A 23,194-nucleotide genomic window follows, 5' to 3' on the forward strand; every position below is an offset into this window, starting at 1 on the left:
TCAAACATTTAGTCTTTTTTTTTTTACCTCTGACATATTTTTCCTAGGGTTCTCCAAAATAATTTTACACTATTTTATTACTTTAATCCTTTTAGTTTTTCCTAATAAATGCAAAATTTTATCGTAGTTTCTTTGCCTTAACTTGAAAGCCTATATGAAGGGCTTTGTTTGTTTGGTCTTTATCTCACCTAGAACTTGATTGTGGATTTTTTTCTACACTAATTTCCATTTGTTACTGAGAACTTAGTTCTGTATATTCCTTTCCTGGTATATTTGAGAAGGACATTTTAGAAGAAATAATTTCCAAACTCATGTCACAAGATGTTATTTGGACACAAGCTGTCGGCAACCTACTGTATTTTCTCTTTGGTCAGATAACATCTAGAAGTCAATTATCATGGATAATTGACAAATTGATGAGTATTCAGAGGAATATGATCAGGATGGTGTGGGGTTCTATAAACTGTAATTTGAAGAACTGAAAAAAATAAAAAATGCTTAATTTTTAAAAGAGAAGATATGATGGACATTATAAGTGTATTCAGATATTTGAAGAGTTGTCATGTGGAAAGATGGGTTAGACTTGTTCTATATGGCTTCAGAGGGCAGAATTAGGACCAACAGATGGAAGTTACAAGGAGGCTGATTTTGGTGTAGTATAACAATAAGCTTTCTTACAATTTGACTTGTTAAAAAATGGAATTGCTTGTGGAGTTGTGAGTTCCGCACTAATTCAAGAATTTAAGGCCATACTAAATCACCACTTGTTTAGGACATTTTGGAAGGCAATGCTGTTTTTAAGATTCCACGATTATACTAGTTGATTATTTATTATCCCTGGCCTTCAGTTTCCAACACCTCTTTGTAGCCCTGAGGCATTTCCTAGGAAGATGGATTGTGGCTAGAGACTATATGAGGAAAATATAGGTAATGACCCCTACACTTGAAATCACTGTAGTTAGTTTTCTCCACCCATCTTCTACCTAAACCATTCGTTTGTTTCTAGGTAAGGACATTTTCACTCCCAAAAAAGGTGAGGTCTGTAGTATAAGGAGATACATTTTGGTTAACATATAGCTATACATTGTTTCCTGAAGTCAGGAAGACCTGAGTTCAAACATGGCCTCATATATTTACTAGCTGTGTGACCCTGGGCAAGTCACTTAACACACTGCCTCTGTTTTCTTATCTATAAAATGAACTGGAGAAGGAAATGACAAACCACTTCAGTATCTTTGCCAAGAAAACCCCAAATGTGGCCACAAAGAGTTGGATATGACTGAAATGACTGAACAACATACATTCATATGATAACATTTCCCCAAATGTTGGATAGTGAGTACTACTATGAATAGAAATTTCCATATTTATAGAATGCATGGCAATTTGCTTCATCTTCAGCCTGAAAATACTACTTATTGTTGGGCTCCTAAATGAAAAATGAATGTACTACCACATGCCTTAATGGACATGCTTTTATGGAAGTTGGATAATTTGGCATTTGAAGTTTATCTGGTGGTCAATTTTTAGGTTCTGATATTGAAATAATAAGTTGGAGTCAACTCAGAACTCCAATGAATGTATTAAGAAATTTGAAAAGAATACGTATACACACATATATACATGAATATACTTCAGGATTTTGATTGATCTGTAATTTCATGGATGTGGATATTGTGAGAAATTGAAATTAAGGTAAACTGAGGCACAAAGTTCTAAGCACTTTCAATTTATTGGTAAGGCTAGAAGTTAGCAAAAAAAAAGGGCTATCTCAGCTCTTCAGCGAGCTAAAAAACCCTGAGGTGAGGCAAGCTACCCTTTTTTATAGCTGTTCTGGGAAGCACATAGTGAAGAACAGGACTTCACAGGCAGAAAATGAGCTGTGTTTGGATACAAAGCCTAAAGAAATCAATGAGAGTGGTAGCATTATAGATGTGGGGGACAAGATTGGCTGGAAATTGAGAATGTAGGGCTAGTAACAGCCCCCTTTTTGTCCTTAAGGAATGCTAATTAATTTATGGAGCCCATGCAACCTTAAGGCAAACAGAGGAAAGGTAACTTTCCCAAGGTCACACAGCTAACAATTTTTTTTTTAGATAACAAATTTCTGAGAACAGGTTTTGACTTGGTTTTTTCCTGAGCCATGATTATCTTAATGCCAAATAGTAAATATAGTTTGCATTAGGTTCTAATTTGCCACAATTATCCTATTAAGTTTCAGGACAAAATTCTGTCCAGTTCAAATCTAGATTTTTAATCACTATTGGTAACATTTAAAACTTCAAAAAACCTTTTCCCCAAGGGCCATGAGTTGACAGTATTTCAAAATGTAGAGCTCATTGTTATCAAAGATTTGTGGTGATACACCTAACTCCCTGTAACTTTCTCTTTATTTCCTTTTAAATCACTTCCAAAAACTCAAACCAGTTCTTTTAGGTTCACACATCTAGCCCCTACTCTCTCACTTGTCCCCAAGGTTATTCAGTTTTAACCCTGGGTAAGAGATATAGAGAGGCTTTAAGTGGCAGCCTTCCATTCCCATACCCCTACTTTGGGGTCTGGGAATTTCATGCTGCAATTTTATTGCTATAGTTTCCACATCATAAAGAATAACCACGTAACCTTTCTCTTATCCTTCCTTTTTTTGTTGTTTTTTGGTTTTTTTAGTGAGGCAATTGGGGTTAAGCGACTTGCCCAGGGTCACACAGCCAGCAAGTGTTAAGTGTCTGGGGCCGGGTCTAAACCCAGGTACCCCTGACTCCAGGGCCGGTGCTCCATCCACTGTGCCACCTAGCTGCCTCTCTCTTATCCTTCTTATCTTAAGACATCAAATATTTCCCTCAAACCTCTCTTTTTTCTTTCTTTCTTTTGGGAGGGGGTGGGGCAGTAAGGGTTAAGTGACTTGCCCAGGGTCACACAGCTATTAAGTGTCAAGTGTCTGAGGCGGGATTTGAACTCAGGTCCTCCTGAATCCAGGGCTGGTGCTTTATCCACTGCACCACCTAACTGCCCCCCTCAAACCCCTCCTTGCAAAACTCCAAACCCCTTTTACTTTCAAGCCCTATTTGCTGAAACTTTCTCACTTCCTCTCTTTATATCCCTCAGTGATCTTTGATTAAAGCCCTTTCAAACAGGACCTTTCTTATTCTCTTTTCCCATTATGATCCAATACCACTCTTTCATACCCCTTACTGACTATATACCCATCTTCACTCCACTGAATTTCTCCTTTATAATTTGGCACAATTTTTTATACAATCCCAGTTAATTGCAATACTGTTGCCTTGGGGTTCTTAAGAGCTTACAAATGTATGATCTTATTAAATTTTTAATTTATTTATAATGCCTCACAATTTTTCCTTAAGTGTAAGTGTAGTCAGAAGGAGTGGCAGAAGTGGTGGCACCCAGAGGTCCAATAGTTCTTGACAGTTTAAACACCTTGTCTACATTGGGTTCAAAAGGAGCTGAGCCCATTTTGACATACTGAATATAGAACACAAGGCAGAAAGCCAGCAGTAGCTTATCTCTACTTGTGAAGCACAGGAGAGTGAGTCCAAGTTCTCCTAGACCTATTTAACAGCTTTCAAATGTCTGATCTATTCAAATGCCAATTAAATGTTTTTATATCATTCACAGAAATAACACAAAGCATTTTTCCAAATTGAATTTTTTTTTTTTTAGTGAGGCAATTGGGGTTAAGTGACTTGCCCAGGGTCACACAGCTAGTAAGTGTTATGTGTCTGAGGCCGGATTTGAACTCAGGTACTCCTGACTCCAAGGCCGGTGCTCTATCCACTGCGCCACCTAGCTGCCCCCAAATTGAATTTTACTTACTCTTTGGTTGCTCCCTGATTTAAACAATCTTTTCTTATTCCGTGAACCAGGAAAGAGTTAATAACAGGTAGTTCTTAAGCACAATTGCAAACCTATTTTTTTTCACTTTGGAATTTTACTGATATCACCTTCAAACCAGGTTCAGTTCCCTTTTCTCTAATCAGTGAAATTATCTTCCCTCTTGAATTAAAGCAATAGATCTGTTCCTTTCCAGGGATATAGTGATAAAGGATCTAAGTGTTGTTTCCCTGTAACTTTCACAGTTCTATCTTTATTTGTCCTTAAATTCTATAGAGAGGTTCCTCAAAACTCACTGAAATATTTCATTGCTTATAAAACCATTCAAACCACATTTTGGAAATTCATAGCCAAGGAATTATATTTTTGTTTCTGATTAGTCACTAAACAGTTTACAATACCAAAAGTTTCTGCAGACTAAGAATGAAGATTCCCTCTTATTTGTGTTTCTTGTCTGCCTTCTGACTTGGCCAAAGTTAAAAGACACAGAGAAACTGTTTTTTCGGAAGACAAACAGGTTTTGGCTAGCCAGGCCCAATCTAAAAATTAGCTTGAATTACAGAACACAGATAACATGACATACTAACATTTAAAAATCAGGTAGCAGTCCCTTTTCAGGCCAAATTTGAGACACACACACACACACACACACACACACACACAATTTCTGAATTTCCCCAATCCCTTTTTTTTTTTTTTTTTTTAGTGAGGCAATTGGGGTTAAGTGACTTGCCCAGGGTCACACAGCTAGTAAGTGTTAAGTGTCTGAGGCTGGATTTGAACTCAGGTACTCCTGACTCCAGGGCCAGTGCTCTATCCACTGCACCATCTAGCTGCCCCCCAATCCCTTTTTCAATGGGAAGTGTCCCTTATTATCCTTCCTGGATTGGTCCAGGAACCCCCTTTGAAGAGGAAAATTCCTTAAGAGTTCAGTTTCCATACCAGCTTGAACTGGGAACCACCCTTAAAGAGAAAAAATTTCCAAAGGTCCAGATTGACTTCCCTGAAGGAGTGTCCATTTCTTACATTTTCTATTAGCAATTATTGCCAAATAGTCACACTAAACACAAACAATACACCGATACAAATAAGTATTGAACTGCAACTTTCCCAGCAGTGTGGAGGCCTTACATTAGCTCAAGGAGTTGGGACTGAAGGGTGAGTCAGGTATCTGGTGCCATTCTCCACAAAGAAATTCTTTAAGACAAAATTTCTCTGGTGTGCTCAAGGATTTCTCCAAGATAATGCTTCAGGGACCAGTCTCCCTCCCTTTGTGGTTGCCATTTGTTACAATCAAAATTAAGGCAAACTGAGGCACAAAGTTCTGAGCATGTTCAATTCAGTGGTAAGCCTAGCATTTACTAATAAAAGTCGTCTCTCAGCTCCTCAGCAAACTAAAAGAACTAAAAGTGCGGCAACCTAGCTTTTTTTTTTTTTCCCGGTGGGGCAATTGGGGTTAAGTGACTTGCCCAGGGTCACACAGCTAGTAAGTGTTAAGTGTCTGAGGTTGGATTTGAACTCAGGTACTCCCGAATTCAGGGCCGGTGCTCTATCCACTGCGCCATCTAGCTGCCCCCAACCTAGCTTTTTAAAAAAGTATTTTATTATTTTCTAGTTACATATAAGAATAGTTTTCAAAATTTGTTTTCACAGGATTTTTAGTTCCAATTTTTTTTCTCCAACCCTCCCTTCCCTCCCTCCTCCCCAAGACAGAAAGCATGTACAATCACATCAAACATATTTCTACATTAGTCATCTTGTGAAAGAAGAATCAGAGCACAAGGGAAAAATCTCGAAAAAGAAGGAAAAAAAAAAACAGTCCAAAAGTAGAAACAGTATGGTTCAATATGCATTCATAATTCACAGTTCTTTTTTTCTGGATGTTGAGAACATTTTCTATCATGAGTTCTTTGAAACTATTTTGGATCATTGCACTGCCAAGAAGAGCCAAGTCTATCACCATTGTTCATCACACAGTGTTGCTGTTACTGTGTACAATGTTCTCCTGGTTCTGCTCCTCTCAGTCAGCATCAGTTAATGTAAGTCCTTCCAGGTTTCTCTGAACTCCTCCTGCTCATCATTTCTTACAGCATAATAGTATTCCATTACATTCATATACCACAACTTGTTTAGCCTTTCCCCTATTGATGGGCATTCCCTTGATTTCCAATTCTTTGCCACCACAAAGAGAGCTGCTATAAATATTTTTGTACATATGGGTCCTTTTCCCTTTTCTATGGTTCCTTTGGGATACAGACCTAGCAGTGGTACCACTGGATCAAAGGGTATGAACAGTCCTATAACCCTTTGGGCATAGTTCCAAATTGCTCTTCAGAATGGTTGGATCAGTTCACAGCTCCACCAACAATGCATTAGTGTTCCAATTTTTCCACAGCTTCTCCAACATTTATTATTTTCCTTTTTTGTCAAATTAGCTAATCTGATAGGGGTGAGGTGGTACCTCAGAGTTGTTTAAATTTGCATTTCTCTGATCAATAGTGATTTAGAGCATTTTTTCATATGGCAATAGATAGCTTTGACTTCTTCATCAGAAAACTGCCTGTTCATATCCTTTGACCATTTCTCAATTGATAAATTGCTGTACTCTCCTTGCTAATATTTTTAATTTAAGATTTTTGCATCAATATTCATTGAGGAAATTGGTCTATAATTTTCTTTCTCTGTTTTGGCTCTGCCTGGTTTAAGTATAATTTTGAGGAAAGCAACAAGATTAGACTGTGTGGTTTTTTTTTCTGGGAACTATATACAGGTGTATATGATTGGCTTCCAAATGTAACTATCATGAACATTTAGGCTTTGAATATGTTTTAGTAATAAGTTCTTAAAACTGGATTAGGTATTTATTAAGGATTAATTGGATTTTACACATAAATTGTATTATAATGGTAAATTAAGAGAAATTATTTTCCCATTTTTAAAGTATTTGGAGAGTTCATTTTACAGCTGGACCCTCATACTTTTTAAAAGATTTTTATATCAGGTACAGGATTTAGGTAAGGATAGAAACAGCAAATGGAATATATGAATTGAAATTCTCTGAAGTTTCAAGATTGGGGAGCCAAATTTAAGTGATTGTTCTAAATTGTATTAACTCTTGTAACTAGCAGAATTATCTAGGAATCTCTAGATACGGAACCAGAGAAGCAGAGCCCTGCCTTAGAGCTGTCCTGAGAATAAAGCCTATTCTCCAAGAAAATATATCTGGGGAACAGATAACTGCGTGAGACATTCAGGACTCAAAATGTGCTGGTTAAATGGACACTGAGAAAGGGTTACTAAGATACAAGGAGACTTGATAAAGTTAATATTGGTGATTATGTGATTTTTGCCAGAGGATGAGATCACCCAGAGAGTGGGTGCAAAGGATTGTTGTCTTGCCAAGCTCAGGGCACAGTTTGCCCAGTGGGCCTTAGCTCTGGAAAACAAGGGATCTCCCAGTATTTTGTCACCTCCATGTCTTCTCATCCTATACAACTAAGTTCATGTTCTTCCATAGATCTTTCAGAGTGGTTCTGACTAACATTCTGGGTACCTTCCCCTAGTTCTCTTTCAATTGCATAGATACCATTGAATTCACAGGCTGTTCATTCATTGCTTTTGCTGTTACACACATATACATTTTTGATGGTCACATGATGATACCACTTAGGTGGCATTGTATATCTGTTAATAAGAGGGTAGGTTATAGTAATATAACAAGAACACAGCCTAATATTGTTGACAAAATGGATCTATCAGATGGCACTAATGCCTGAGGTAAGGAGGGTATTTTTTTTTGTGTGTGTGTGTGTGTGTTTGTGTGTGTGTGAGGCAATTGGGGTTAAGTGACTTGCCCAGGGTCACACAGCCAGTAAGTGTTAAGTGTCTGAGGCTGGATTTGAACTCAGGTCCTCCTGAATCCAGGGCTGGTGCTCTATCCACTGTGCCATCTAGCTGCCCCCAGGTGGGTATTTTTGCACCTGGGTTGTTGGTGATTTCTCAGATTGTCCTATGCTGGGATTCTTGCTCAGTTATCCCAGACCCTACTCATCTATCTCTATCTCTAGCTGTTCAGTTAACTTCAGATCAGTTGCTTTTTTTTTTCTTTCTTTTTGCAGGGCAGTGAGGGTTAAGTGACTTGCCCAGAGTAACACAGCTAGTAAATGTCAAATGTCTGAAGTCAGATTTGAACTCAGGTCCTCCTCAATCCAGGGCTGGTGCTTTATCCACTGTGCCACCTAGCTGCCCCCAAGATCAGTTGCTTTTTAAGGGCAGATAGCACACAGTACGTTGACCTCTGTCTTGAACTTCTTCACTGGGCTATTCTTACAGTGTTGCTGAAGGCTATAGAAATACTTAATTGGTCCATTCAATACCTGGCCTGTTTGTTGACACAATTCATTTAAGATTGTGGAATAAATACTCTTTTTAGAATACTGGTTAGTCAGCTCAATGAACTCTCAGGGATAAAGACCTGGCCACTCAAGGGAGTGTATGTTGTATGTATAGGGGGAAGATGGAGACTGTTTAGATGAGATTACACCACTGGCCATTGGGAACATTTGAATGAAACCACAGCAATAGCAGAAAGTACAAAATAAGTGTTGAATATCATCACAATGTGAGTTATTGCACATGAAGAACTCACCAGAAACACCACTTAATCTATAAGCATTTATCAAGCACCTACTTTAATGTTCTAAGCTTTGATGGAAATCTTTCTGAAATTATATGTATATACTTTTCTGTCTTAAACAGCAAATGAGGAATGCAATATGATCTTACTTGACTGAGTTATAACACAGAGATATCCTCAGGCTGTTGAATATAAGGTTATTTTCCCTACACCTAATGGTCCTATATAGCAGTACTTTTTGAGTTCTTAGATATGTTTTTTATTGCTGCTGTTGTTTTTTCTTCTTCTTCTTTTTTTTTTTTGGATGGGACAGTGAGGGTTAAGTGACTTGCCCAGGGTCACACAGCTACTAAGTATCAAGTGTCTGAGGTCAGATTTGAACTCAGGTCCTCCTGAATCCAGGGCTGGTGCTTTACCCACTGTACTGCCTAGCTGCCCCCCAACTGTTGTTTTTTCTATCTCTTCTTGCTTAACTGACTTGGTGCTAGCTTCTAGTCAAATGTCACTTACCACATTTCTCCCTTAATTTGTTGTTTCTAATTGCTAGTACAGTCTGACAAGGCAGACTTGTTTGAATTGTGCATGAAATAAGAGTAAGCAGATTCTTAATGAAGACCTGATGAGTTTTCCTATGAATAAATTCATGAATTTTATTCCATAGGTTTTATGACATTCCAGCTGCTCAGAGACTGTTTCAGATTCTTGGCTGGTCACCATGAAGTGATCTATGAATATAAACTATTATTATTCCTACTATATTTTTCTACAGATGTTAAGGATTAATTTCCTATTTAGATATTATACCACATCGCTTTTTCTCAGCTCTGGGCATTTTCTCTGTCTGTCCTCTATGCTTTAAACAATCTCTTTCCTCTGTTCCAGCTACTGACCTAGCTTCTGTTAAGTCCCACCTAAGATCTAAACTTTTACTGGAAGTCTTCCCCAACCCCTCTTAATTCTAGTTCCTTCTCTCTGTTCATTATTTCCCACTATTTCCTGTATATAGTTTGCTTTGTATGTATTTATCAAATGTTGTCTCCTCTGTTAGATTGTAAATTCCTTGAGGGTAGAGACTATGTTTTGCCTCCTTTTATATCCCCAGCACTTAACACAGTGCCTGGCACATAGTAGGCGCTTAATAAATGTTTTTTGATTGCCATTGAACACAAAATGGGCACTCATAAAAATTTCTGAATTAAATATAAGGAATAGGCTTATGCCTTACCCTGATTTTTTTTTTCCGATTTTTTTTTGGGGGGGGAGGGCCTGGGCAATGAGGGTTAAGTGACTTGCCCAAGGTCACACAGCTAGTGAGGTCGAATTTGAACTCAGGTCCTCCTGAATCCAGGGCTGGTGCTTTATCTACTGTACCACCTAGCTTCCCCCTTACCCTGATTTTTTGAGGAAAAATGACTAATTGCTGTTTTATTTGCACATGGACAGATTGGGCATCTGTGGCCCTTGGGTACTTGGAACTCTAGCCTGTATAACCTCCAAAGAGATGCAACTCAGTTTCTCTGTGTGTGTGTAAGGTTGGTGGTATTAAAGGAGGTAAAGTTGGGAACGCGTTATAACTTTTCCATTTTTGTTGACCTCTTTAAGCTGGTTTTGGAATATAAATTTGCATGTGGTTGTTTTTCGACTGTGGATTAATGAGGACTTGACCTGCTTTAGTGTTGGGCAATTCTGTAGGTTTTCTATTTCATTCTCTAGTTGAGAAATTATGTTGTTTTGACATTTTCTCTTCAGATCATGAATAAATTTGCTATATTGCTTATTCTTGTGCTTATGTTCTTATTGCAGATCCATTGTTTATAGTATCAAGTGCAAAGGACCATGCACAGGCTAATATCCAGGCTACTGTGATGAGAAACCAAGTGGTAGGCCATTTCATCTTCTCTCATCTATTCAGGCAATTTAATAGGCCCAAATTAGGTTTGAATTATCTTGCTGACTGTGAACATTGATCATATAAATTGAATAACTGCCAGATCTTCCATAGACTTTGTGCAGTAATGACACAATTACTTGGGACAAGACAGTTAGCCACTTGTTGACTCTTATGAGGGTTAATGAAGTACTGTGAGTATATAAAATGTTTTTAAAATTTTATTATATTACTTCCTCCATTTTTTCCTGTTTTACTTCTATTAGAAAAAAGTTCCCAGGTTTAGAACTATGTTTAGTAACCTGCAGAATTATCCAAGATACTTCATGTTCTTGAACCCCTCACATCCTGTCCCACTATTCATTGATCGAGAATGGCGAGGATGGGCGGAGCAACGTAAAGAAGCTTTCCACAAACTTGCAGCGTAAGTGTCAGGTGACTTCAGTTGTCAAAAACTACTCACACTATTGTTTTCCTTTTTCTGATCAGTTTATTCTTTCGAGTTCAAATTATTTTGCCTGAAAAATAGATTTGTAAAATGCATATAATTATAACACCTAGTTTGGGGACCAGTTGTCCCCAACCCCCTTTGGCACCTGATGACATTTTTCAAATACCACAGCACATTAAACCACTAACAGTGGTCACAGATGACCAAATAGAGGAGTCTGACCAGTGGATCAGAGCATACTCGTTTAGGCCAACTAAAACTCTGCCAGTGGGAATAAGAATGCCTGAGACTTGGTAGACCTGTGATTTACCTTTATACATTTCAGATTTCCTGGGGAACATTTTTAAGTAGCTAGTACACTTCTTGTAATCATTTTCAGATATATTCTTTAGAGAATTGTACTTTGTACATTTCTATCAGAGAATTTCTGGATTCATTTTCATTTTGCTTATTCATAAGTTCATCCTTAGCAAACACCTTTTGATAATAATGATGAGTATCTTATGCTAGGAACCAAAGAGTGATGTTTTAAAATTATTCTTATTGTTTGGCATTTAAAGACTGGTATATTTATGTAGGTTTATATTATAAGTGGATTTTGCCTTTTGTGTCTATCCCCTAAGCTAAGAGTAGCTGAGTGATTATGGAAACTTCTATTCCTTCGTCACTGTCACTGTTTGAAATTTCTTTCTCTTTTCTTCTGAAGATTCTATATTGCCTGTGAATGCCCTGTCACTAGTGCTTCTTTCTTCCTATATTCATATGAATAGACATTCCTCAACCCTTGGGTCAGTCCTGGACAGGTTCTTTGACAAAGGAAAAGGGCAGTCATTTTTCTAGTCACAGCATTGGACTCCATGGTCTTGTGTATTTTAAAATTCTAAATGTGGGTTCTAATTTGTCCCCCCAGTTTTGGGGGGACACTGGCTAAAATCACTGATAAACGAGTTTAGGTTTTTAAGGGTTTATTAAAAGATAGTAAAAGAAAGAGAAAGATTGAGAACAGATTTCTTATAGCCTGGAAATCCTAGCTTTCCTACCAGCCCACGTGAAGTCCTCCCACCACACAGATGTCTTGAACCAAATGAGGAAGCAGACCTCCACCAGTGTCAACTTCCTCCTTCATGTTCCCCTCCCAGAAATGGGAGGTTCTTCAAGCTGATTGGCTAGCGTCATTCAGATTCATTGGTTCACTGGAGCCGAAGGTGGTCTCAATGTAAAGTTCAAAGTTTTCAGCTTCTGAGAACAACAATACCCTCTTAAAGGAGCGGCCAGATGTGTTTACAATTTAGTTAACTTGGAGTAGGCTAATCAGCAGTCAATCACTCTCACTTAATTCAATCAGTTTAGATTAATCTCCAGGTGGGCCTTTGAGTATCTGCTAAATCCCCTTATCTACCACATTCCATTATCTTGACACTGTCTGTAGGCTTTGCTTCCCCTCACAATCCAAGGTCTTCATCACATAGCTACCACCCAGCTTCTGTTACCAAGTACTTAGGATAACATATGCTGCACCTTCCAGGGTTTTTCTCCGAAGTGGAGGTGAATCTTCAATCATTTGTGTACCCAAAGATTCCCAATCAACACAACAGGTCACCTGTGTGACTCATAAATGAAAAAGAGAAGGACTGTAGAAGAGAATAGAATCAAGATGTTTTTAATCCTATATCATTTACTTCTAGAAGTAAATACTCAGAAAATTTCCAAAAAGCAGTGTACATGTTTCAGGGACAGGAGAATTTTAGGTGTAAACTGAGAAATTGTGTTTCTTCTGCAGTGCATTTGGGGTACTCTCCTCACATGTTCCATCCCCCCAAAAGGTATTACAGGTTCAAGGTACTCAGTCAATCTTCAGCCATCCAGAAGTATAGCTCATGAGCTCCCCTTCCCCAGTGTATTTATTTTTACTAGAAAGCCAGAGGACACAATTGGTTCAAAGCAAACGTATTTAATAAAGTAGCATTAAAAAGTGGTAATAGAACATTTTCACTCCTAAATCCAGGGCACATTTACACAAATAATTGTCACCATCAGTGGGAAGAGTGTATTACCACAGGGATCATACATACATGTGGTCTAGGCATATGCATGGCCAACACAGATGAATGAATAAGCAACTCAGTTCTTTGATATTGTAGGGCCACTGATGGCTTCTATTGTTGTCATCTCTCTGCTGTGCTGAGCCTTCTATTTCTTAGGTGCTTTCTTCTCCTGGGTCTGCCCTGACTGAACACTGCATCACCATTGCTGCCTGCTAGGTGTTGTGTTCCATATCTGTTGCTGCTTGTCAGTTGTGCTTAAGCTGGCTTATTCTTGCTGCTTCTGTTTATTCAGCCTCAACCACAGCCTTCTGCTTAGGAATCATGAGCAGAATTGTTGCCCCTTCCACACAAGAGTAGGAATTGCCTTTCTTAATGCTGTGTTCATAAGAGAGGCTAAGCTTCAGTTCTCTGGTGAGAAAGGACCCAGTCACTGGACTAGGTAAAAGTGCCTTTTTCTCTATGAGGATAGAGGTCTTTCAAGTAGACTGATTCATAGCCCTGTGAACTAATAAACTCTTTTGTGGTACAGACCTACCGTCTAGCTAATTAGAACCTAATTAGACATTCAGTTTGTCCTCTCGTGGTAGCAGGAGAATGAGTTTGTATTAAATCCGTGACTTTAGATTAACACCTTATGGGAATACTGTACCTTCAAAACCACTTTTAGGAGTTCTGTTTATACTGTTCATAAATTATAGGCTGACTCTCTTTTAATTAATGATATATCTATATTTATGGCCAGTATGACATGGTGGGATAGCATGCTGGACTTGGTTGACGAGGAACCCCTCATTAACTGTGTGAGCTTAATTCCCAAGACTCAGGGTTTAGATGAAAATGAATGTAAGCAAGCTAAAAACAAGCTAAGAGGGGCAGGATCGTCCTTCTCTACCCTCCAAGCCCACAGTCTTCCATTACATACATCAGTGTTATTGGTCATAAATTTCTCAGAGTTGGAGCTTCCCTAGAGCATTGTTAATATAAAGATAAGCAGGTGGGCCAGCCTCTGGAAGGTAAGGAAGGGCATGATTGTTAATAAGCCCAGTATGAAGAAGTCTCCTCCAAAATTTACACCAGTTGGATCTCATAAACTCCTTATTTTAATACTTTCCTGGTGCCCTGAACTCCAACTCTGCTTTCAGGACCTACTACCAGTATCAGCCTGGAGTTGAAAGAGTTCCCATTTATGCTAGAAATGGGATTATGTAGAAATGGAATTTCCCAGTATTCCAAGTTGGACTGGAGAATGCATTTTTTCCTATAAAAATACTGTTGCTTATGAGAAGTAGAGTCTGTTGCTATTAGTAGAGTGTGCTTTATCAAATATATCCATATAGATGAAGGCTCTGTGATGTTGTCAGGGTGGATATATATAGGTGTATATTTATATATATAATATATATTGGCACACACACACATATATATAAAATGAATTAAATAATTTTTTTGTGGACTAGTCTGGGCATTTCATCACATTTCATCACCACATTGGGAATGTGGGAAAATGTGTTTAAATCCATAAAAACAACTTAGAATCTTTTGGAAATCTTGTTCATAAGTTAAAGGCTGTCTCTATTTTAATTAATGATATATTTGTAGTTTAGGCTGGTATAAATAGTGGATAGAGTGCTTGACTTGGGAGACAAGAAGACTGGGTTGTGTTCTGCCTCAGGCACTTATTAGCTATGTGACTCTTTTCTGAACCTGTTTCCTCATCTATAAAAGGGGGATAGTTTTAATAGCCCCCATTTTACAGAGTTGTTAGGGTTAGTGTGAATCCAGGCATGGAGGCATTCTAGCACAGAGGTTGGATATAGAGACTTATCCAGATTACCTTGAGCACACAGTGTGTGGAGACTCAGTAAAGCTGTGATAGGCTTTGCATTCTAAGCAGAAGTATTTGTTGAGAAGCTGTCCTTGTTGTCCAAGTGGGAAGTAATGAGAGAGGTGAAAATTAATGTGGTAACAGTAAGAAACAAAGAGGATTAGACAGCTTTAAGACATCTTTCAGAGATGAACTTGACAGGAACTGGTAATTGATGAGAGGTCAAAAGTGGAGAAAAAAGTCAAAAGATATTTGTAAGTTTACAGATGGGAAAAACAAGGTAAATAGTGGTGTCAGACAGAAATAGTGAAGTTAGAAGGAGAGAGACAGGTCTATGGGAGATATGAAGAGCTCGTTTTTTGATTTGTGGTTTAAGGCATTGATGAGATACCCAGGCAGAGATCATCAAATCATGATTTTAGAGCTGAAATGGATTGAAGCAGGCCAATAAATGGAAGAACTGGGATTTGAACCCCAGGCCCTCTGATTCTAAATTTAGCATTCTTCCCATTGTACTATATTGTCTTCAGTGTCCCATGGGTGGTTGGGAATTAGGTCTGGCCCTAAAAAGACAGATCTAGGTGAGAGACATTTAGATTTAGATGTCATCATTATAGAGGAAGCAGTTGAAGCTGCAGGAAATGAAGAGGATCGTCAAATAAGAGAGTGTAGGGATGACACCTTCCATTTTTTTCCTCTTCCCAAGAACAACATAGGAGCAAAAGTATGAGAGAGTACATCATCCAATTCCTGTTAGATTATTTGATGTGTATGGGGCAGCTAGGTGGCACAGTGGATAGAGCACTGGCCCTGGATTCAAGAGTACCTGAGTTCAAATCCAGCCTCAGACGCTTGACACTTACTAGCTATGTGACCCTGGGCAAGTCACTTAACCCCAGTTGCCTCACCAAAAAAAAAAAAAAAAAAGATTATTTGATGTTTCTAGTGTCCACAGGGTACAGTGGAAAGGACACTGGATTTGGATGAGAAGACCCTGACTGGAATCCCAGCTCTGCTACTTGCTGCTTCTTTGATGGTGGACAAGTCACTTAACCTCTCTGGGCATCGGGTTCCTTATTTGTAAATGGGAGTCAGACTAGATGGCTTCTAATGTAGCTCTAGCTGTGATCCTAGATGTTCAGAATTCCTAGAATTGTTTAACACTGGTTCCTAACCTTTTTGAGTATAGGTACTCCTTTGCATTATTGAAATATTTCTAGGATCCTGAATATGAAATAGTTATATTGAGAAAGTACTCAAATAATCAAATAAAATCCATTATGACAGAAAACTTTTATGGATTAATTAATATTTTAAAATATTTTATCATATTAATAATATCAACATAAGTTTGAAAAGAGTAATATATGTGCAATATTTAGCCTAGTGATGATATGTTTCCTTGTTATACTGAGTCATGCTATGCATTTTGTTGGAACTAAAGAAAGATCAAAATTACAATGTTTGCTGGGTCATGTGAACAGCAATTGGGTTGAGAGCCTTGTGGCTAACCTTTTGGTATGTGATGGAGTATAAACATTATTTTCCCCTTTACACTCCTCTACTTTAAAGGTGAGCTTCAGCCAATTCCAAGATTTGCTTTCTTGGTCCTTGTCACTAATACCTTCCACATGTTAACTAGTAGTTCTTTTATTAGAGATTCTTTTATTACTTAAGCTTTTTCACCTTCTAGACACAGCTTTCCTTACCACCAATTTATAGAAATCTTTCTTCTAATAAATACTCGAGATTACCCTATCCTTCTAGAGTATTTTCTGTTCAAGAGGATCCAGAAACACTCAATCAGCTGTGGGTCTGAACACATTTCTTCTTCTCTTTTAATCTGTTGTATAATCATATTGCTCTCCTCGGCTGTCGACTGCCAGGAATTGTCATTCAACAATATGACATAACCACAATGATAGCACATAACCACACTTACCTGTAGAATTGCCTGGTGTTGACTATGGAATGTTTCACTTAGATATTAACAGCCACAACCTGAGGTGCCTGTGACTGGTAGTAGTCATGGTTTCCAGAGGCACATCTACACAGATTCCATGATGAGGTCAAGAACTGCCTGGTCCACTGCCGCCCCCACCCCTGTCATTTTGAGCATGGAAGTTTTTATATTAAATCATGTGCCTCCCGAAAACTTTCTGTGAATGATTTTTAGAAACTACAATATCATGCAGCATATCAGGAGAACCAAATATCACCTTAAGTAAGACACATACATAATAACATAATTTACCTACATAATAGGTCTCTGTACTTAAAAAAGAAATATGGAGCAATACGTGGAAATTGCGTGGAATACTGATAGATTGGAAACTCCGTAAGGGCAGTGGTTATTTTGTTTCTGTATCCCCCAGGGTTTGGCACATAATGATGTTTAATAAAGCTTATTGATTGATAGAATAATAGAGACACAATCTCTTAGAATAAAGCATTGAAAAAATTAAATGCCAACTAGTACTCTCATTCCAGAACTGAATTTGTTTTCTTGCTTCATTTTAGGGCTGACCCTTCTTTTAAGATGCCTAAAGAAGTTCATGAAGATCCTCAAGTTACTGGAAAGAATCGCTATAAATATTTTGAATGGTAAGAAGCGAATATTAATGTTGAACGAACCCCACCTGGTAATTAAAGCCTATTGGAATATGTGTACTTCAAATGAGAGGAAGAAAAAAAGAACTTTTAAAAGAAATTAGACAAGGAATTTCCCTATAGGTCACAACAGGTTCAGTAGTTTAGGCAGATGAAAAGTAAAACAGGGTGTAGAATGGTGTGGCACCTAGACAGTGAAAATAGGAAAATATTAGAACTGACTGCAAAGTGATATACACAGGCTGCCTGTGAGTATGACCAATCCAAGCAGGACTAAAAGATTTAGTCTGTGTGATTTGCCATAGTTCAAAAAGGTAGCCATAAATTGACTACTGTGTAATTAAATAGAGTCAAAAGATGCGCCTGAGGGCAGCTAGGTGGCACAGTGGATAAAGCACTAGCCCTGGATTCAGGAGGACCTGAGTTCAAATCCATCTCAGACACCTGACACTTACTAGCTGTGTGACCCTGGGCAAGTCACTTAACCCTTATTGCTCCGCAAAACAAAAACAAAAAACAACAAAACCAAAAAGATGCACCTGAATTTCCTGAAGAATCTGTTCTGGGACAGAAGTGAAATCTTGAGTCTTTGTCTGCCTAAGCTCCCTTGATAAAGTAAATTTCTGATGAATATTGTTATTCATAAGCACCCTTTTTCCATGAAAGTCAGTTCCAACTGGGGATGGACTGTTGCTAACTGTCTTTTAGGACATAGTTCCCCTTTCGTATCCAAAAATTGTAGACTTTAAGGAAGAATTGTAAAACTCTTCTTAGACATGGCCTTCCTATGTGGGAGGGAGGAACAAGCTTTGCAATTTCACATAAATATAACTCAGTACAGATGAGTTTTGGAAGAGAATGTGAAATGGTATACAGAAGGCTGTATTTAAGAAACTGCCCCCAAGGTATTGGGGAGAGCCAGGGTTACCATGTTTAGTGTGTGAATCATAACACCTTAGAATAGGAAGGGGCCTTAGGGGTTATGTCATCAACCTTCCACCCAAGTCAAGAATCCCATTTAATTGTATTGCCTCATTTTTCCCCCAGGCCTTTCCTTCCATTTTACAAGCAGATGCCTCTCAATGTTATTCTTGCAACACCAAAGTAAGTAGTAAACGATTGAAATGTATTTTTTTCATTTAATTTTGTTTTCTTCACTATCAGAGTTGTAGACTGTCTGCCTTGGTACATTTGATTTAAAAAGAAATTAATCAAAATACTTTTGTTCTCTGCTAAATATAACTGTTGTTTGATTCTGTGACTCAACAATTTGTCACAATAACCAATCAATAAATATTCTGTGAATCCTGCATTTTTCTTGTATGGCCTTGCTTTAGTGGAATTTTTCAGTCCTTTCAGAGCTAAGCATTATAAAGTACCCATGAAAAAAAATAAGCAAATCTATGTCCTTCCATATCTCAAAAGTTCCAAATTTCGGAGATGAAATGTATTTAGTTTTGTGCACACAAATGCATTGAATGTATATTATTGCTATTTAGGGTATTGAAAAGTAACACATAATAATCCTTTTTTGCTTTGCTCTTGCAGAGGGGAATAGACTGTAGAGAGATACCTTTATCCTTATGCAAGTATAGAAAACAGTTTATTTGTTACACCAAGAAGTAGCAAGTAACTTTGTAGCTAGCCTAGGGTATGAATCGATGAAGGGCCTTGTATGGGCAAAATGAGGAATAAAATGGAGTTAGCAAATCCTCCAACTTAATTCATATGTATATGGTTCTCCCCCTATCCCCCAATATTTTCTTATGACAAGGAAAAGCTGTATCACCCAATCTGTTTTCCATTAAAAAGCAACAACTACTTTATTTCAGGTTTGTTTGAAAACATTTATTTCTGCCATATTGAAGGGAATTTTCCAGATCGATGCCACATAACTGGCTATTATTGATTCACATTTGTCGGATTCACAGACTAATAATAACAGGTTGTTCTTGGTATACAGAAATGATTCTGCTAGTCAATAGGGAGAACAAGTTTATTCATCCGCACTTTTTTATTTATATCCATTAAGACCAATGATAAGCATTTAGGAAATGGATTGCTGGGGTTAGGGGTTTAGTTTGTAACTACTGAACAGAGCAAATCTACCTTTCTTATGTGGCCTAGCACAATACTGATAGATACTAGTGCAGTTAATTAATATGGTTAGTGGTTAAATGATTGAGGACTTACTTTAGCATCATGCTTTTACCAACTGATTAAATATCCCCAATTGGCTATTTGTAAATTAAGTTCCCTGGCAGCTAGGTGGTACAGTGCATAGAGCACTGGGCTTGGAATCAGAAAGACTCATCTTCCTGAGTTCAAATCCAGCCTCAGACATTTACTAGCTGTGTGACTGTGGGCAAGTCATTTAACCCTGTTTGCCTTACATTCTTCATTTGTAAAATGATCTGAAGGAAATGGCAAAACATTCCAGTATCTTTGCCAAACTCCCCCCCAGAAAAACAAACAAACAAACAAACAAAAATCCAACCCAAATGGGATGACAAAGAGTTAGAAACAACTGAAAGGACTCAGCAACAACAAAAAAAATTAGCTTCTGGTTCTCTTTTTTTTTTTTTTTTTTTGCAGGGCAGTGGGGGTTAAGTGACTTGCCCAGGGTCACAGTAAGTGTCAAGTGTCTGAGGCCGTATTTGAACTCAGGTACTCCTGAATCCAGGGCCAGTGCTTTATCCACTGCACCACCTAGCCGCCCCCCCTTCTGGTTCTCTTTATCCTTAGTGGCATCTTCAGTTCTCTGTATATGGATACTGTACTTCAATACTTAGATATTTCAAGAATCTCCTATCTTGTTTGTGTACCACACCATACCAGTGCACGTTACAGGCCCCTAGTATGTTAGTGTATTATTGACAGGGGTTGCCATGATCAGAAAAATTCATGCAGCCAACCCAGTAATTGCCTCGATAAACTTAGCTAATCTGGTCCTTGACAGCAGACATGTAGTCCTATCACTAGCCTATTCTTGGAACCCTTCTAGCCTGGAAGGACCTGCCAGGCTTTTTTTGTGCACTGCTTGCATAGCCTCTGAGAACCCAGCACCACCTCCTACCATGATGGGACATTTGCATGGAATGTTATTGATCCATATGGATATTATAGAGATAGAAGAAAAGTCTTTGAATATAGATGTGTCGATGACTGGGCCCTGTTCTGATCACCCTGCATCTAGAAGCACAGATGTGAGCAGCAGATGTTCAGTTCAGCAATGCTCCTTTTATGTGCCAGGCACCATAACTAAGTCTTGGGGATGCAAAGACAAGAATGAAAACAGTTCCTGCCCTCAAGGAGCTTACATTCAACACAGAGGAAACACTAGTTAAGTAAATACCAAGTAAAAGTAGAATTAAAACAAAATACAGGAAGCAGTATGTAGGGAAACCAAGAAGAGCTTCAGTCTAGGAGGGTGGCATTTGAGCTGAGTCTTGAAGACAAGTGAGGAATTCTGTGAGGTAGAGGTAAGAAGGAAGAACATTCCAGATACAGTGGATAATCTGTGCAAAGGCATCAGGGTGGGAGATGGCAGGTGGGATATGAAGAAGAGTGAGTTGGCCAGTTTGTCTGGAATGTTGAGAGTGCAAAGGAGGAATCATTGAATAAATTTGGAAAAAAACAGATTGGACCCATCTCTTAGAGGGCTTGATTTCTTTCTTTTTCTTTCTTTTTTTTTTTGTGGGGCAATGAGGGTTAAGTGACTTGCCCAGGGTTACACAGCAAGTAAGTGTTAAGTGTCTGAGGCCGGATTTGAACTCGGGTACTCCTGACTCCAGGCCTGGTGCTTTATCCAATGCACCACCTAGCTGTCTCTTAGAGGGCTTAATTTCAAAACAGAGGTACCCGTGTTTTATCCTTGACATAAAAGAGAACAGTGCAGGCTTCTTGAGGAAGAGGATGACATGGCCAAACCTATGCTTTAGAAAGATCACTTTGGCAGCCCAATGAAGGATAGATCAGAGAGGGGTGAGGCTGGAGGCAGGGAGACCAGTGAGGAGGCTCTTAACAATAATCCAGGTGAAGGTGATGAGGGCCTCAGCTAGGCTGGTGGCAGGACATGTAGAGGGAAGGGTGTGAATATGAGACCTTGGGGAGAGAGCAACAGGAAAATGTGGAAATTAATTGGATGTAGGGAGTAACAGATAGGAAATAACCAAAGATGATTTTGAGGAGGTAGTGCCTGCCCTTAATAGAAGCCGGGAAAGTACAAAGATTGGTAGGTTTAGGTGGGAGAAAATCAGTTCTTTTTTGCACATGATGAGTTTTAGATGCCTATAGACAGTACAAGAGGAACTGGCCAACAGGCAGCTGATGATGAAGGTGATGAGAGATGAAACCTGTATTTGTACACTTAAGAAGGACACACAGGGAAAATGGGTGAGTTGAAATGCAAAGATTTCATATTCAGGCAGAATGAACTTAACTTAGGTGGTAAATAAATACACAGATGCATGTGGTAAACTTAAGTGTTACAGTTGTTTTATTTTTTAAAGGATGAGTTAAACCCTCAAATAGAACCATAGGATTCACTAGCTTTTCAAGGTCTTTCTTCTTTTATGAATTTGTGGGAGTTATAGGGACTGGGAGAGCAAGGCTGGAAGACAGTCATGGGCTGAGTAAACGATGAATACCTCTATTACCAAGTTTGCGGGAAGTACCATTGACAGGCAAAGGTGGACTAGAGAAGGGAGCAGCAGCAGCAGCAAGGGTATCAAGCCACAGCAGAGATCAAGCTGAGCAAGGAGCCAGATGAACAGAACAGCACAAAAGCATTGCCATTTAAAGACCTTCTGCCTCTTTTATATGCCACACTGAGCTACCGTCTAGCCCTTCTGCCATAGAGCCCTTACAGATTTGGCCAGTAGGGTCATGAGATGGGGAAGGAAAGGGAAGAACTTTGAAGAAACTTGACAGCTACTGAAGCAGTGGGCTATCTAGCTCTTCCTGCGGTCCCTGTTCCAAATCCCACCAGAATGTCACCAAGAAGGTGGCCAAGAAAGGAAGAGTGTTTGTCAAATTGTTACAGAAAATGTATCAAGCTTCAGTATTAGCTGGTATCCATCAAATCTTTTGGAGTATAATTGGTGGGCCATACATCAGGGATTTGAACTGGAAGGATTCATTAAGTCTTTGTACAATCCTCCTTTGCATGCTTGATCAAATTTCTCACAAATATATGTCACTCAATTACCTGGTGATTATTCTAGCTGGAAAAATAAAAAGCCACTCTTTTGATTCCTGTTGGTAGTTTGACGGTATAATGAATGTTATATGTGCTCATCTCTAATACCACATACATACATACATATGTGTATGTGTATATATATATATGCATATATACACATATATACAAAGTCATCTATCTTGTGCTTATAAACAGGGTAGCTTAACACTGCAATAAGATTTTTGAACTATCCACTATATGACACCTGCCATTCACTTTATTTTATTTTTTAAGTAATAAACATTTTTATTTATAGTTTGGGGTTCCAATTTTTATCCCTTCTTCCCTCCCTCTCCTTCCCTCCCAGAGTCAGTGAGCATTGGTTATACATGTATGATTATGTAAAACATTACCATATCAGTCATTTTGTACAAGAAAACTTGAATAAAAGAAAAAAGAATGAAAGAAAGTGAAAAATAACATGCTTCTACCATCCACTTTAAATAACTGTGGTTTATAGTCTATAATTAAACCAATACTCCATTACCTAGAGGAAGAAATAGGTTTCTATAGAAGGCAGCCTCTATCCTCCCTCTGTCCTTGAACTGGGCTGGGGAGGGAGATCAGCTAAATTTGGGGAGATGACCATGGGAGGGAAGGTAAGAAGATGGAGAGTATATAGCTAGAGGGATTATACTGTACTTT

General features: G+C 38.5%; 1 protein-coding gene across 2 annotated transcripts in view; it reads left to right on the top strand.

Moving 5' to 3' along the window:
• The window catches only part of CFAP91 (cilia and flagella associated protein 91), an 85,512-nt gene that overhangs the window by 14,170 nt on the left and 48,148 nt on the right, over nt 1-23,194 (top strand). For both annotated transcript variants that reach the window (XM_043996572.1, XM_043996571.1), the window contains exons 2-5: nt 10,292-10,368; nt 10,643-10,800; nt 17,218-17,301; nt 18,355-18,411. In XM_043996572.1, coding sequence (XP_043852507.1) covers nt 10,292-10,368; nt 10,643-10,800; nt 17,218-17,301; nt 18,355-18,411 — 376 coding nt within the window. The remainder of the gene's footprint in view (nt 1-10,291; nt 10,369-10,642; nt 10,801-17,217; nt 17,302-18,354; nt 18,412-23,194) is intronic.

This window comes from Dromiciops gliroides, chromosome 3 (genome assembly GCF_019393635.1).
Source record: "Dromiciops gliroides isolate mDroGli1 chromosome 3, mDroGli1.pri, whole genome shotgun sequence".
In the NCBI taxonomy this organism is placed as follows: domain Eukaryota; kingdom Metazoa; phylum Chordata; class Mammalia; order Microbiotheria; family Microbiotheriidae; genus Dromiciops; species Dromiciops gliroides.